Source organism: Schistocerca serialis, chromosome 4, assembly GCF_023864345.2.
Source record: "Schistocerca serialis cubense isolate TAMUIC-IGC-003099 chromosome 4, iqSchSeri2.2, whole genome shotgun sequence".
NCBI lineage: Eukaryota > Metazoa > Arthropoda > Insecta > Orthoptera > Acrididae > Schistocerca > Schistocerca serialis.
In genome coordinates, this window is record NC_064641.1 from 635,206,101 (window position 1) to 635,222,274 (window position 16,174).

At 38.0% G+C, this 16,174-nt stretch overlaps 1 protein-coding gene across 4 annotated transcripts in view; it reads right to left on the bottom strand.

Moving 5' to 3' along the window:
• The window catches only part of LOC126475478 (uncharacterized), a 507,316-nt gene that overhangs the window by 116,680 nt on the left and 374,462 nt on the right, over positions 1–16,174 (bottom strand). For all 4 annotated transcript variants that reach the window (XM_050103373.1, XM_050103374.1, XM_050103371.1 and 1 more), the window contains exons 6-7: positions 11,941–12,214; positions 9,102–9,195 (exon numbers count right to left, since the gene is read on the bottom strand). In XM_050103373.1, the coding sequence (XP_049959330.1) occupies positions 9,102–9,195; positions 11,941–12,214 (368 nt within the window). The remainder of the gene's footprint in view (positions 1–9,101; positions 9,196–11,940; positions 12,215–16,174) is intronic.

The following is a 16,174-nucleotide window of genomic DNA, read 5'->3' on the forward strand; positions in this document are numbered from 1 at the left end:
ATGTACATGTACAGACAAACAATCAATTATAATTTCAGAAAAATTGGATGATTTATTCAAGAGAAAGAGCTTCATAAATTGAACAAGTCAATAATGCATTGGTCAACTTCTGGCACTTGTGCAAGCACATATTTGGCTAGCATTGATTTCCAGAGTTTTTACATGTCCTCCTGAGGGATCGTGCCAAATTTCGTTCAATTGATGTGTTAGATAGTAAATGTCCTGAGATTGTTGGAGGTCACTTCCTGTAATGCTCCAAAGGTTCTCAATTGCGTGGGGGGGGGGGGGGGGGGGGGGAGATCCAGAGACCTATCTGACCAAGGTAGGGTTCGACAAGCACAAATACTAGCAGTAGAAACTCTTGCCATGAGCAGGCTGAAATGTTGGCCCAGGATGGCTTGCCATGAAGGGCAATAAAACATGTTGTAGAACATTGTCAATGTACTGCTGTGCTGGAGGAGTGCCACAGATGGCAACCAAAGGGATCCTGCCAAGGAAAGAAATGGCACCCCAGACCATAACTCCTGGTTGTCATGTCATTTGATGGGTAACAGTTGGGTTGTTATCTTACTGTTATCTGGGGTGTCTCCAGACATGTCTTCACTGGTCATTGGGGCTCCATTCAAAGCAGAACTCATCACTAAAGACAATTATACTCCAGTCAATGGTGGAAACCAACCTGACTGTCACATGCCATACAGCCTGACAACCAAAAATGATGGTCTGGGACGCCATTTCTTTTCATAGCAGGATCCCTTTGACTGTCATCCACAGCAAACTTACAGCACACAGGTGTGTTGATGATATTCTATGCCCCATTTTGTTGCCCTTCAAGGCAAGACAACCTACATCACATCTACTGATTTCCATTCCAAATAATTCCTTTGTGGTGGGACTTATTTTGCCTTTGAGTGTATTAAAGGGTGTACTGGGTAACCTACATATTCCCAATTAGTTTCAAACCTTTTCGATTAATAAACACAAAGCTTCAAATGCCAAGAGGGATTTTACAGCTGTTAATAACTCTGTCTACTAATGTAAGAAAACTGCTCCTGAAAAACAGTAAATCTTAGACTGAGTCCTTATTAGATGAACCGTAAAGAACTCTTTATAATTCTAAATTCTACAGAAGAGAAGAACAAGAAATATACTAATAATAATAAATGTAGCTTGTTTAGATGATGGGGTAATTACCAGTGTTTATGTGTTTCAACACTTTTCACTTTGTTTATTTGATCTTTCACATAACATATAAAATAAAGAGTATTTGACTTCAGAGAAATGCCTTGTTATATTTTTATGTACAATATAAAAGCTAATTTTTACAATTTTCTTTGCTTACTTTATATAACAGTATGTTTTAATTATAAAAGAAAAGAGACTTCAGAAATTTGCTTAGTAAATTGACAAAATCAATGGCCACCATAAATTTAGTATTACATTAATAACTATAACCTGGGCACCAGTGTCATTAAAAGACTAGTCAACAATTTAGTAGATTTCCGTTAATATCATCCAATGGAAAGACTCTAAAGTATATTCTTACACATAACTTTAAACCTGATGAATTTAAAATATGTGAAAAAGATAACAACGTTCAGGGTATCCAAATATCATTTATATTACAGTTATTTGGTCAGAAGATACAGTTGGCATCTTTTATTTCTTTAAGTGACTGAAGTCTGAAAATGAATATGAAATGTAATATAAAATTTATTATGATACTTATCAAATCATCACACAAATGAGAACAAGGTTCAAGAAACAAGAAAGCAACATCAACATAACAATCGGAATAATAATTTTGTTTCATCACATGCAATGATTAATATGAACAACTGGGACAGTTTTATGTCCAATTGGAGAGAGAGTACAGAATGGCATGTGCTCACATTGCACATGCAAAGGAGAGTACCGCTTTATAAATTGTGTGTGCATCTTTTAGAGGCTCTACTAAGCAGATTAAATACTTAATAAAAGTGTAAAATTACTACATGTCAGTCAACCTGGGTTGAGAGACTTGTAATATTTTCCAACCAGGCTCAATTCCACACCTATCCTGTCCTGCCTGAGGATTAAACTAGCAGTTACAAAAGTAAGGTGCATTTTTCCTGTTTTAAAATGTGTCAATGAGCTTTACCTGGGCACCAGCGTCCATTAAAAAACTTGTCAACAATTTAGTAGATGTCCTCCTGAAGGTCAATACTGACTCCCCCCCCCTCATTTTAGTTTTCTCAAGTAAAATTGCCTTCAGACACAATACGTACTTATTTAATAAGTATGTTTTTAATAGGTCATTAAGTCTGAAGTACTTGCCTCAATCAATTAAAAAAAGATAGTACTCTGAGGAGCCCTTCACACTGACGCAGTGCAAATAGATGCCAACAGTTGTAATATGCCTGGGTATTAATTATTCCTGCCAATCGAGGTCAAATGGGGTTTGAGAACACCAAGAGTTGAAGACACATCAATATAGCTGCGTACTGTACAAAATACGGGCCAACATGTCATTGAACGGGCTGTGCAGTGTATAGCAGTTTTCAGGCCAGTATAAACTGATTAAAAGATTATCCTGATACTTTTTTAACAATTGGCTTCTATTGTCACATAATCTTCTTGGGTAATGACACACATCTTCAACAGACTACCATACACATTCAAAACCTTTCGGCTTCCATTCTGATAAAAATTTTTGTGAGAATGTACTCCTTTTCTGTAGCTTTGATACTTCCAGGCAATCACATTACTCATTTACCAGCTACCGTTAAGATAAGACGTTCTTTCCACTTATTTCCTGTAACTCCCTCCTGTTCAGCTCTGGTTTGATTTCCACTTCCAGTGATATCACAGTTGCCATATCATCATTGGACATAAGCTGTTTCTACTTTTTTTATCTGGCTGTCACTTTAAACTGCGTGAATTATGGTTGCCTAGCACTCTCCAATGTTGAAAAGGCAAACACAAAATTGTGGGAAAAAAAACCAACAGAGTTTCGCCCCCACTGTAAAGGGGTGGCTGCAAGGGAGCAGCGGCATGCACTATTTACTAGCATGAAACAAAATTTTCAGTGTACACTTCCAGCTGATGATTAGTTATATGGAGGGCACAGAGTAAGAAGAAGGATGAAGTGTATCAGACTGTGTATGGAGGAAGTGTTAAAGTGAAGTAAAACAAAAGGCATAAGTGACAGGATGGGATTTGAGATGTTATATTATGTTGGAGCAAATTGAATTCAGTCAAGAAGAAAGATTAGCATCATGCCAAGATTTTTCTAGATGAAGCTGTAGCTCAGATAGGGCAAAAATGAGGTAACATTTGCCATTGGCCTCAATACGGGAAATCTAAATCTGGAAGGTTGGGTGGATATTTGCACTCCGCTTCTCATGTCCAATGTACTAACAACAGTGTCACATCAATATGATTGGGACCACGTAGCATTTGAAATGGATGGGAAAGATGGAGAAGTAGTTAAATCAATCCATGACTATAGAGTTACAGAAAATAATAAAGATAATTACATTGTTGTGATTTCCTTGCTGGCTGCACATTAGATGACACAAAATTATTTAGTAAGCCACAGGTATCTGTAAGGCAGGAGGGGGAGAGAGAGAGAGAGAGAGAGAGAGAGAGAGAGAGAGAGAGAGAGCACTAGATAAAGCACTAACCCCCCCCCCCCCCCCCATGGATTTTGAGTATAGTTTTTATTCATTACAGAATTCTCTTACACTTTTAGAAGTGTTCGATAACTATCAATTCTTTGGGATATAGACGTCTTTGTTACCTATAATACCAGTGAGTTCTTGTGGCATGACATCTCTAAACTGACCAACCCATTTATATAAAAAATGGCAACTTTATAATCTTCCCCCCCCCCCCCCCCCCCGACAACCCCACCGTGCCCACATGTACATGGATAAATTTCTGCAGACAACCATGAAACAAGCTATTAACAAGAACAGAGAGCCGATCAGATGAAATCTCCTTTAAGGTGCTTTTCCATTGGTACAGCAAAATACCTATAACTTCTTTCCTCTGGACTGCACCAAGGCCATACTTCAACTTCAGTACCATTTCATTTACTGCTATCCACAATAACACTCTGTAAGACTTTACATCAAAGGTGTTTACACGTGCTCTCCATCTCTCCATCAAAATCTCCCCCCCCCCCTCCCCTCCCCCAATGTCCATGCTACTACCATGTGTGAACCATTTTCCAACGTGATGCGTATTATAGCAGCCAATGTATTTAAAAACAATATTATAAAAGTATTTAAAACAGAAACAAGTAACTGGAAAATATTCACTATCCTTCATAGTTAGGTACACAGGTAAATTAACAGCAATATAAAACTTATCCCTAAATTGTTACTAACTGTTCACTACTAAAGCAAATTTATTACATTTTTTTTAAATACATTCAGGTGAATCACATGAACAGTCTTTGTACTTCGTCAATCACTCCAAGAGGGGGGCGGGGGGCGGGGAAAACACACACACACACACACACACACACACACACACACACACACACACACACACACACACATCTCATTCTCTCACAAAAACATAAGCATTTTAGGTAACTAGCAACAATTGTGGTAGGAGGATTAAATATTTCAGATATAAATATAGCTGAAAACTACCCATAATTAAATTTTCTATGCACTGGACAGAGAGCAACACACAACTGTGTGCCAGCATACCATACTGCTGGACATCAATACAGAAACTGTTCTGTTCAAATGACAACCCATGATGCAAATGTATACTGTGTTATGTAATTTCCTTTTTATTATGTACAGAAGACCGAACATGAAATCTCAAATCATTTACAGAAACAGTTCCCTATGCAACTTAAAGCAGAGATACAGGAGAGAACAGGAAAGGAACACAGAGTAAGCAGGAGATCCCAGGTTAGAATCCTGATCCGGTACACATTTTCGCTAGTCGCTGCTGATTCCACTGGAAGTCCCACTGCAGCTAATAGCAGTTATCCCTCTTAAATTTACATATAGTGTTTCACTGCCGTGGGATCTATGTGGTGTCTGTTTTCTTGAAACAAAAGATACCATGCATTAAAATGGAGACAGAGTGATTTCATGTATCTTTATCTATATCCACATCTACATGGATACTCTACAAATCACATTTAAGTGCCTGGCAGATGAAGCAAGTGTATCAACACAGGAGATCACTCTATCTTGTCTGTACTGATCTCCAGTTCATGTTAATGTTAATATTTTGGATCATTCAATGGCATTAATCTGTGTTGCACATATCTGTTTCCAGTAGTACTGTAAGTACTGGTTATCCAAGTATCAATACAGATTTATCAGACTGATGCAATTGGACTGAACACATAACTTCAGATACTGTTTTATTGCTACCTTTCTTAAATAAAAGTATGTAAAGGTCTTTGGCTTAGATTTTGGAACATATTTTAGTAAATAGTATGGGCATTTTCAGTTCATCAACATTTGTCAACACAATATGTAATTCAATCCGGAATTAGTATGAACAATTCAGGTTGACACCACTTGATAAAGTTATAACAAACAGCTGTGATGCCAGACTCACGAGGTAATGACATCAAAGTCAATCTTTTCAGCGATGTTTTTCAGCCAACAGAACAAGAAATGCCCTAATGAAAATTAATATCCGAGACAACACAGAGAGAAGAGTAACTGCCAACATTATTCCAAGAGAGAAAAAAATGCAAGTAAAAAGTCTACAACCCTGTAAGATCACTAAAGTGCCAATTACCAAGAAAAAGTTACAACAATGAAAGTAAGGAAGAAGGCAAACAAAGGAATGTGGGGAAAGGAAACAGACATGGAAAATACTTGAGCCAGACTTTAGAAATATGAAATTTAATAATAATCATAGCAATATTTGTGGTGTGTGTAGTTCTGGATCTTCCAGAGTGTGCAGGAGAGTTTGGTTGGGATGGGGTTAGATATCACATAAATTATAAAATAAGAATGTGTTTTTTGATGCAGAACATACTGAAATGATTTGTTTCTTCTGAAAATTTTGGAAATATTCTGTAAATTTCAGAAAAGTTCATTGCTAAAATTATTTAAACACTAGGGGTTACATAGCAAACAACGGAGAGATGCATGCTGGAATTTACTAGTGAAAAAAAAAAAAAAAAAGAAAAAAAAAAAAAAAATATTCAGGCAACAGACTGGAGTGTGACATAATTAGGATTGCAATTAAAATGAAGTGACAGTTTGAAGGGTCTGTACTCAGGCAAATGGATGATAGTTCTTTGAGACTGTGATTCTTCACTGGATTGTAAATTTTAAGAAATGACCGAGACAATGACCAAACGGGAAGCTGAATAGATAACATGAGAAAACAGGTAATAACAGCATAGGTGTCTCCCACTGAAAACTGAAATGTTTGGAAAAATCTAAATTTTAATTTTCCTCCCTTCTTTAATGTCCCATAGATGACGAGGTCACTCAAGATTGATTACAAGCTAGAACTGTGGTACAAAGGGAAAATATATCTGTTGTATCCTTTTCTAAGGATCCATCCCTGCATTCACATTAATTGATTTAGGGACACCACAGTAAACTTAAATATGGATGGTCTTATGGGGATTTGAATAGCCAATCTCCTGAATGAGAGATCAGTGTTCTACCACTGTGCCCAGTCACTCAACTGGGAATGTCCAGGAGGGGGCCTTTATCCAGCAGTTGATGTCAAATGGCTGGTGGCAATAATAATGATGATAGCACATAAAAGCAACATGTTCACAGAATAAATTTTAAACACCTTGGTTGTATATTTACTGTGAAATGTGTGCAAAAGCATTTTGTTATTTTGATTATTATTTCCTTTCGATGATGGCCCGACCAGTCATTCAATTTAAACTGCAGCAAAAGTAACTATATAAACTGAAGGTTGAACTGGGAAAATGTGCAATGGTTCATGTAAAAATAATTCTGTCAAATTGAATTTGTGAGATGTATAGACTAATGATGACTGTCTAAAATCTGTTGAGTCAGATCGCTGAGTATTCCTAAGAAAACTAGTATTTCTTCAAGAACCCATTATGCTGGTTACAGAACAAAGCATGAGCACAATGTGGGAATGTGAATGTATATTGCAGTTTTTTAATTCCTTTAACATATGTGGAATGATTATCCACTAAACATGTTTGAACCGTCTTTTATAGCAGATGATATTACAGTGTATCCACTGACATAGAAACTAAATTGCAGAAGACTGTTTTAGAGAAAATTTAAAAGATTTTTATAGTTCTGGTATCCTTAACAGGGCCCTCTTTCTTCGTACCATAACTGAAAGTAGCAAATATTTCTGAAGTAGTCTTAGCAGAACGGAAAATTATGCACAGTTCAGTACCAAGTGAATACGTCTTCAGGAGAGAGCACGCCCCCCCCCCCCCCCCCCCCCCCACACACACACACACAGAAAGAGAGAGAGAGAGAGAGAGAGAGAGAGAGAGAGAGAGAGAGAGAGAGAGAGAGAGAGAGAATATCACTAATCCAAATAATTATTTTCATTAATTATAGTTTTTGAAGTAACTTCCCGAAAAAGAGGCTCTAATCATTCTTTCCACACTTACATGGTGATACATCTCTTTGACCATGGTAACATTAATTTCTCCAAGTATGTTTTATTCTGAGATCCATTACAGTGAACAACAACAAGGAGTACATTACATGTTGTAAGGCACTGACTGACCTGGGGCACAGCTCAAACATTACACTGATAAGTAATGAAGGTAAAAAGAGGTGTATACATCAAACACATATGACAGTGAGGTACGAGAGTCAACAATTGAATGTTTACAAGTTTTACAATAGCAGACACTTAAAAAGATATTAGTATCTTTAATAAAGTATACCAAAAACATATTGCATTATAAATATAATTGATTACACAATACACCTATTTTGATATTGACCTCCCTCACAAGACTTGTTCAATTCTAGTGCTATCCATAGTTCCCGACAAATTTGGGATGTAAAAAATTAGTCCACAAGAAAGTATTGTGCACACAATGAGAAAGTAAAAGTTCTCAGTATCATAGTACTACCTGGTTTAAAAGTTAATTTGAAGCTTTTGATAAGCCTCTTATGCAGTCAAGCTGTTAACACACAATGACATAAAGCAATAATCATGCATATATGTTTCAAAGTTTACTGCACAGAAGGAAATACTGCATGAAGGACATTATACACAGACTTCGTAAGTTATGGAACACATCACAGCCATCTTGTGCCATCATACATACTTCTTCTACTAAGAGACGAAGCCAACATCAGTAAATATTTTATTAAATAACAACAGTAGATCCCACATTGTAATGTAATTACAATAATTTGTAATGATCTGTAGTAAATATTTAACAATATACACAACATACGCAAAGAAAAATGGAAGAAATGATAATTCCATTTCAAAGAGGCCAAGTCAAACTTTTGTAGGATGTGGCTCACTGGCACGTCTATCATGGTTTGAGCGAGGAGCTGACAGGTGGTGGCGCCGCGAGCTGAGCGAGCGCCCCAGCGACGGGTGGCTCCCCCCAGCACCTGTCCCACCGGGGACACAGAGGTGCTTGCGGGGAACTTGGTGTCGCAGAGGCACAAAGCGGGGAGGAATGTTCACCAAGTTTTCACTGAAAATGGGGGAAAGGGGGGCAAACGTCCTCACCGGAGATGAAGCTGACGAGACAATGTGCGTTGAGGAAGCACCTGGCACAGGAGAGCCTGCAAAACAGAGCAAAAAGCCCACCACCACACCTGTCACAGCACAACACCATGTTAATTCAAGCAACCATGCACAGCTACAGAGAACAGAGTTATGAGCAGCTACTGTTTCTACATTTGAGAACTTGGGCTCAACAAACACTCCAAATAATTGATTTTATTCTGGTTTAATAATACAAGAGAAAGAGAGCCAAAGACAGTTTTTGTTAGTAGCAGCAAGCAAAGATGTAACGGATAAGGATGGCACTGAAGTAATAGGCATTTAGTGTGAAGATATTCATGAAATTTTGGAAGTTCAACCCACAAAGTAGAGAAACCATATTTAAAAAAAAAAAAAAAAAAAAAATCAAAACTTACCAGTCAGCCCTCTGTATCCACAAAAGCCTGTCTCAAAATTTTCTATCAGATCCTGCTGATAGCGTAGGAAGTCATCAATTGCAACACCTTTCACCTGTGTATCAACAATAATAAACCTTCAGATCATGTCTTTGCCTTCAGATTGTGTCTTTATGAACATAGTCCCTAGAACAATTTATTGCATAATGTTTTGTGTTCTCTTGTAATTAAATAAGCCATGTTCTATCTAATTAGACTTGTTGCATGTATGGAAACTAAGGTGCAAGGATCAAAGTTATCAAATATTTGGCAATTCCATTTGCAGATGGCTTGTAGGTAATAAATAATGGGTAATATAATGTTGAAGTAGTGAAATTTGTTTTGGACAAAAATAAATCAAACAATAATATTTTTTACATGGGAAAAATATTTGTACCTCATCAAAATATTACATTAAAAAGTATCTAAAGAAATAAGTGTTATTTCTGTTAGAATATAATTATTAAATATCATATTGAACATGAAATGATCAGCTGAAGCACTGATAACCACAAGGGCACAAATCACAGGGACAAAGTTTTGAGAAAAATACATATTCATGAAAATAAAATTTGTAGACAAACCAACAGTCTCATATGTCTGATTTGTTTTTTAACCAAGTCTCAACATTCTTTATTTCCTACGAAAAGTAATATATCTGATTTATGTTATGAAATATTAATTAATATTTAAGATGAAATTCATTATTAATGTTAATAAAGGACAACAATATTATACTTTTTGTTTTGGGCCCATACGAAAATGAATATCAGAGAAATTGGGGAGACAGATTTTCATGAATGTTCATTTACATCAAGTGGTTATAATTAAAGCAGAGCTACTCACAGAGGTCCACTGTGAGTTGTAATTACCATATCGCAGCAAAACTTGGTAGATATGCTAATGCATTAGCATTAATGCACAACCAATTCATGCTGGAAAAACATTAGTTCCAATTTTGCTCACCAGTAGCAAAACTGGTACTGTTGATCATGTTCCATGGATGCAGCTTCTTGATGTTTCTAGTGCTTATACTGAACAAACTGTGTAAGCAGCAGTTAATACACACATCAAAAAAAGCTTTCCATCACCCCAGGTCACAGAAATCCTGACTGTGGATACTGTATCACAGCCGATCAGTTCCAGTCATTCCACCAGGAAGGAGGTACATGGCTCATGTTGACTGTAGTTCAAATGTGCCTAGACAATCCGCATTGTTACTTTGTGCCAGGAAGGGAAGTGTCTAGGCATCTCTGAGTGAACCAAAGTGATGTTGATTAGACATGGAGGAGATACAGAGAGATAGAAACTGTCGATGACATGCCTCGTTCTGGCCGCTCAAGAGCTACTACTGCAGTGGATGACCACTACCTACCGATTATGACTCAGAGGAACCCTGACAGCGACACCACCATGTTGAATAATGCTCTTCATGCAATCACAGGACGTCGTGTTACAGCTCTAACTGTGAGTAATAGGCTGCTTGATGCACAGCTTCTGACGTCCATGGTGAGGTCCATCTTTGCAACCACACCACCATGGAGTGCAGTACAGATGATCCCAACATCAAGCCAAATGGACTGCTCAGGACTGGCATCACATTCTCTTCACCGATGAGTGTCATATAGTCCTTCAACCAGACAATTGTCGGAGATGTGTTTGGAGGCAACCTGGTCAGGCTGAATGCCTTAGACACACTGTCCAGTGAGTGCAGCAAGGTGGAGGTTCCCTGCTGTTTTTGGATGGCACTGTGCGGGGTCGACGTACACCACTGTTGGCCATGGAAGGCGCCATAAATGCTGTTCGATATGCGAATGCCAGCCTCCGACAGAGTGCTACCATATCAGCAGCATATTGTCAAGGCATTCGTGTTCAAGGACGACAATTTGCACTCCCATTGTGCACATCTTATGAATGACTTCCTTCAGGACAACGACATCGCTCAACTAGAGTGGCCAGCATGTTCTCCAGACATTAACCTTATCGATCATGCCTGGGATAGATTGAAAAGGGCTGTTTATGGACGACGTGACCCACCAACCACACTGAGGGAGCTACGCCGAATCGCTGTTGAAGAGTGTGACCATCTGGACCAACAGTCCTTGATGTACGAATAGTATGTCATGATGAATACAGGCATGCATCAAGGCAAGTGGACATGCTACCGGGTATTATAGGTACCGGTGTGTACAGCAATCCGGACCACCACCTCTGAAGGTCTCACTGTATGGTGGTACAACATACAATGTGCGGTTTTCATGAGCAATAAAAAGAGCTGAAATGAGGTTTATGTTGATCTCTGTTCCAATTTTCTGTACAGGTTCTGGAACTGTTGGAACCGAGGTGATGCAAAACTTTTTTTGATGCGTGTTTCTCACTTGATTGACATTTTCTGCTCACTTCCCATCCCTAATCCATTACGTATGGATACATTTCGATATGTTTTTCTTGCAATCATAGTGCCAGACTTACACCTGGTGGCCAAAAATAGAACTAATTTTTTCAAGCGTAAATTCGTTCTGCATTAATGCGTTAGCAAATTAACCAAGTTTTGCTGCCATATGATACTTACAGCCCACACTGGACCTCTGTGAGTAGCTGCACTTTTATTACAACCATCCAGTACAATGTGGGCCAACAGTATAGATAAAGCTGGTTCACAATAAAATTCTTAAACATCAGGAGCATGCATGCATACTACAAACTCAAAATTGATGGTGGTGTACCTTAGGCCCTAATGGTTCTAAGAATCATAGTTTTACTACTTTATTCATAAGATTCATTGCTATAGTAATAAATATATAGTATTATATAGTATTACTTTTGATGGCTGAAGGAAGCGACGTGGAATGCGTGACACTTCGTTCTCTGCTATAGGAGGTCCTCCAAATCCTAGATTAAGCAGCACTTCTTCAGGATCAGGCTTGCGGGACTCCAAGAACGAGTCTACACTTGAGCCATGGCTTCCATGAGATGTCACATCTGACTGCACTGAAGATTCACGGACAAGGCCTGGACTTATCTCTTTCTGCCTGCCTAGCCTGACTTCAGAGACAGCTCCAAATGAAGTCGGACTAATGCATGGCTGGCTGGGACTGAAAAGTTAAACAGCTTATCAGCTTGCAAAAAACATATCAGGATTCTGTTTACATAAAAAAAATTGATGTAGACAATAGGACAATCAATGTTTAATAGACTGGCAACCCCTACACTAATAATGACAACTAGTACACAACATGGTTCAATATGTGAGTGAAAGCACAATACACCCTGACAATAATAAACAAGAGCAGTGTGAAGAACATCTGAAAAAAACTTCTTCCGTTTTAAAGCGTAAGATATTAATAGAGGAAAAGCAGAACTGAAATGTAATGGCAGATTAATACTGCAACAATATCCTTTTAGTAAGATTATTTGTATTTGGGGGGGGGGGGGGGGGGGATTAGATAATTTGTGTCAGCTATTATTTTTGCCAGGCTTTACTCAAATGCAATTTTATTTTAGACAAATTATTCACTGGTATACAAAGAACAAAGAAAAGTGTGGCAGTCAACACTACATCAAAATCTTCATCATCATAACTAATATATTATGTTGTTTATCAAACAACTTTAAACTATGATAGCATGGAATAAACTTTTCCAAGTTATATAAACTTTATAGAAACAGAGGTCAGATTAGCACGATGATATTAAAGATCAAACATCGCCAACAAACTAAAAATAAAAAAAATTAGTTCATTTGACATTTGACATTTGGCTCACATTTCCTAGCCAGAAACACTAAATGTGGGCATACTGTGTAACCTTTCAAGAACTCGATTAGCCTATGACTAGAATGGCAAGGTATCGAACTTCAAACATTTTAAATGAAAGAAGAGCCACTAATCATACCCAAAAAGACTAATGAAATTGCAATAAATTGATGAATATATTGAGAGAAAAAGAAAACACTCCTGCACACTTAAGAGCAATTTCGATAAAGAGGAATATTTGATACTAGTCACTGGCTTTGACCTGTAACACACAGAAACATCTAACGAACACTGTAAACAACCTGGCAACTGTAATGTTGAATCATCTACCCCCACAAAAAAGGGAGGCTCTAAACTACCGATTCATCTGTCATCACAATGTAGTGTTTTGCTTTCCCATTCATTCAGAGACTGCCTCAACTCACAACTAAACTGCCACCTTCCAACCTAACTTAGACCTCCAGCAAAGCTGCAGATATCTGTCACCACAACAAAGTTCTTTGCTTTCAAATTTGTCAGCTTCACCAACAAGCAACCAAACTGTCAAAATACGCACCAAATGGTGATGTCAAGAGCAGCAATTAGCATTACGTCACAGGTCAAAGCCAACAACTAGTGTTTTGAGTATTCACAATACATACAGTGTGAGTTCTTGAAACTTATGTTCCCACAAAGAATCCTCAAATTGTAAGCACTACACTTGAAATTATAAAAGAATTTTTAAATACAATAATCATGATCTCTGCTAAAATTCAGTAAGCCCCCCAATCTTTAAGACTAAAACATTATCACAATGATATTTCCTGAACCCTAGAACACTAAAAGTAGGAGATGTTACGTTGTTACTAAACAGTCTTACATTTTACTATTCCATATTACACTCAAAGGATACAAAAACTATCATTCTTTATTTTTTACAGAAACTAAAGTAGCTGTGCTTTATAGATTTAGATGTACTGAACAGTAAAATCAAGGTTAAAATTGTGTCCTAGCTCAAGGTTACAAATAATGAGGTGTTTACAATTCACAGTCACACTTACAGGACATTAGGAGAGCTGCATGCAAAGGCACTGTGACAAGGGTTTCTCTGCTGTGGGTGAGGTGGACACTTCTAGTACAATTTGACAATACTGCTGCACACCATGACTCATGTGCACCATCCACGCATGTGAGCATTGTCGAATGAACAAACCAGATACAGTTTTAATTGTCGTTTGTCACAGATGCATCCTCTTATGCTGTGTTAGTTCACTTGTTATAGGACAGGATGTTTTTGTGATCAGCATAGAATGAATGTGTGGTAAAATGATGAAACTGCAGAACCATGTTTGTGCATACATATACTTTCACATAAATGTCCCACACCTGTGATAACAAACCTAATAACTTCTGTGAAAATATTATGTATGGTCCAAGGTCGTGACTGTTGACTACAGCAGTGAAACAAGCATATACCTTGTATTTTGAGTGTCAAGTTGAAGACCAAGATAACTCATGGGATCCACATGTGTGTTGCACATTGCATTCATCTACACTGACTGCTTGGATCTATGGTAAAAACATCTCCATGAAGTTTGAGGGCCTGCTATTTGTTGTAAACCCATGAATAATGTCAGATTGCTGTTCTTGTATGGTATCTTCCTTCAGAAGAGGAGGAAGAGGACATCCCATTTCATCTGTCATTCACCCTGTGTCTCAGGGTGAAGGATTGTCAACTCCAGTCTCCCCATATGTACCACCATTAAGCAGTTATAGCAATGAAGCTGAACCAATACAAAAAAAAAAAGACATACAATCAAAAAATTGCTATCATCCGCCATTAAATTCTGCAGTCACACTGATGGGCTGTTGGAAGACCTGAACATTACATACAAACCAGAGGAATGAAGACTCTTCATAGATGGTTCAAAAGCAAGCCTGAAGGCAGTACTGTTACACAGGAGTATTGAGAGATCATTCATCCCTGTTGCATATGCTGTCTTAGCTAAGGAAGGATAAACCATGTTGAAATCCATTGTAGGTTTATTAGTTAGTTAGTTTAATGTTCCGTGCATCATTTGCACAATAAATCGTAATGACATGGAACAGGTCTTTTACATTCACATAGCAAATTAATTTGTAAATGGAGCTACATGCTAACATTTATATGTGTTTTTTTCTTAAATGTGTTAATTACAGTAAGCATGAATGGCTGGTATGTGGAGATTTTAAAGTCCTTAGAATGCTGTTGGGTTTGGAAGATGGTTACACTACGTACTACTGCTGCCCATGTGAGTGTGTCAGTCACACAAGAGAAAAACGGTGAACACAGAGGGAATGGTCTCCATGAACAGCTCTTTTATCTGGGTCAAAAATATTACCGAAGAATCACTAGTGAATCCCAACAAAATTGTCCTCCCATCAGTGTCCGTTAAGTTGGGACTCATTTGTTAAGGCTGTGCACAGGAATGAAGGAGCACTTCAGTATGTGTGTAACAAGTTACCATAACTCAGCACAGAGATCACAAAGGGGATATTCACTAGTGTAAAGGCGCACCAGCTGTTGGGGGGAACACACACTGAATCCACTCTAAACCCTGATCAGCTGCATGCATGGTATATTCTTCTTAGTGTGACAGCACTGATACTGGGAAACGGGAGTGCCAAAAATTACAGGGACCTTGTGGACATACTCATTCATGCTTATCAGGTCACTGGCTGGGTGGATTCAGTTATGAGACTGGAGCGCAGTTCCACCGGGACGTTTCTCTCGTGGAACAGAGGTACATAGGACAGTGGACTCTTGCTATGTTGGCTGTCACCTGCTGGATGCTACAGAGAGAGGCTCCAGACACCACCCACAAGAAGAAGGCAAAGAGAGGCATGAATAAACTAGGCAAGTTCAATTAATGTATATACCCTATTGGTTATAGTAGCAGTAGACATGAAATGTTAAGTCCCATCTTACTTGTAATCCTGAGCTAGTACACAATTTTAATCATGATATTCATGTTCAGTACATTGAACTCTATAAAGACTGTCTACATTGGTTTCTGCAAAAAATGCACAGTGGACCAGTGCAATTTCCAGTTTATGCACTAATTAATTACAGTAATAATGTCTCCAACAGTAATAAGCCCTGTATTGACACTAGCAGACTGGTGGGAAATGCAAATTTGTACCAACTCAATCAAAAATTTTATGATGGTACAGTAATCTAGGTTAGTCACATCTTGGTTCTCTCACAACTGATTGCTTAAAATTTGTGGTTTTCTGCAAAGTATTGATCAATACAAAGACCTTACAACATCTCACAAGGTAA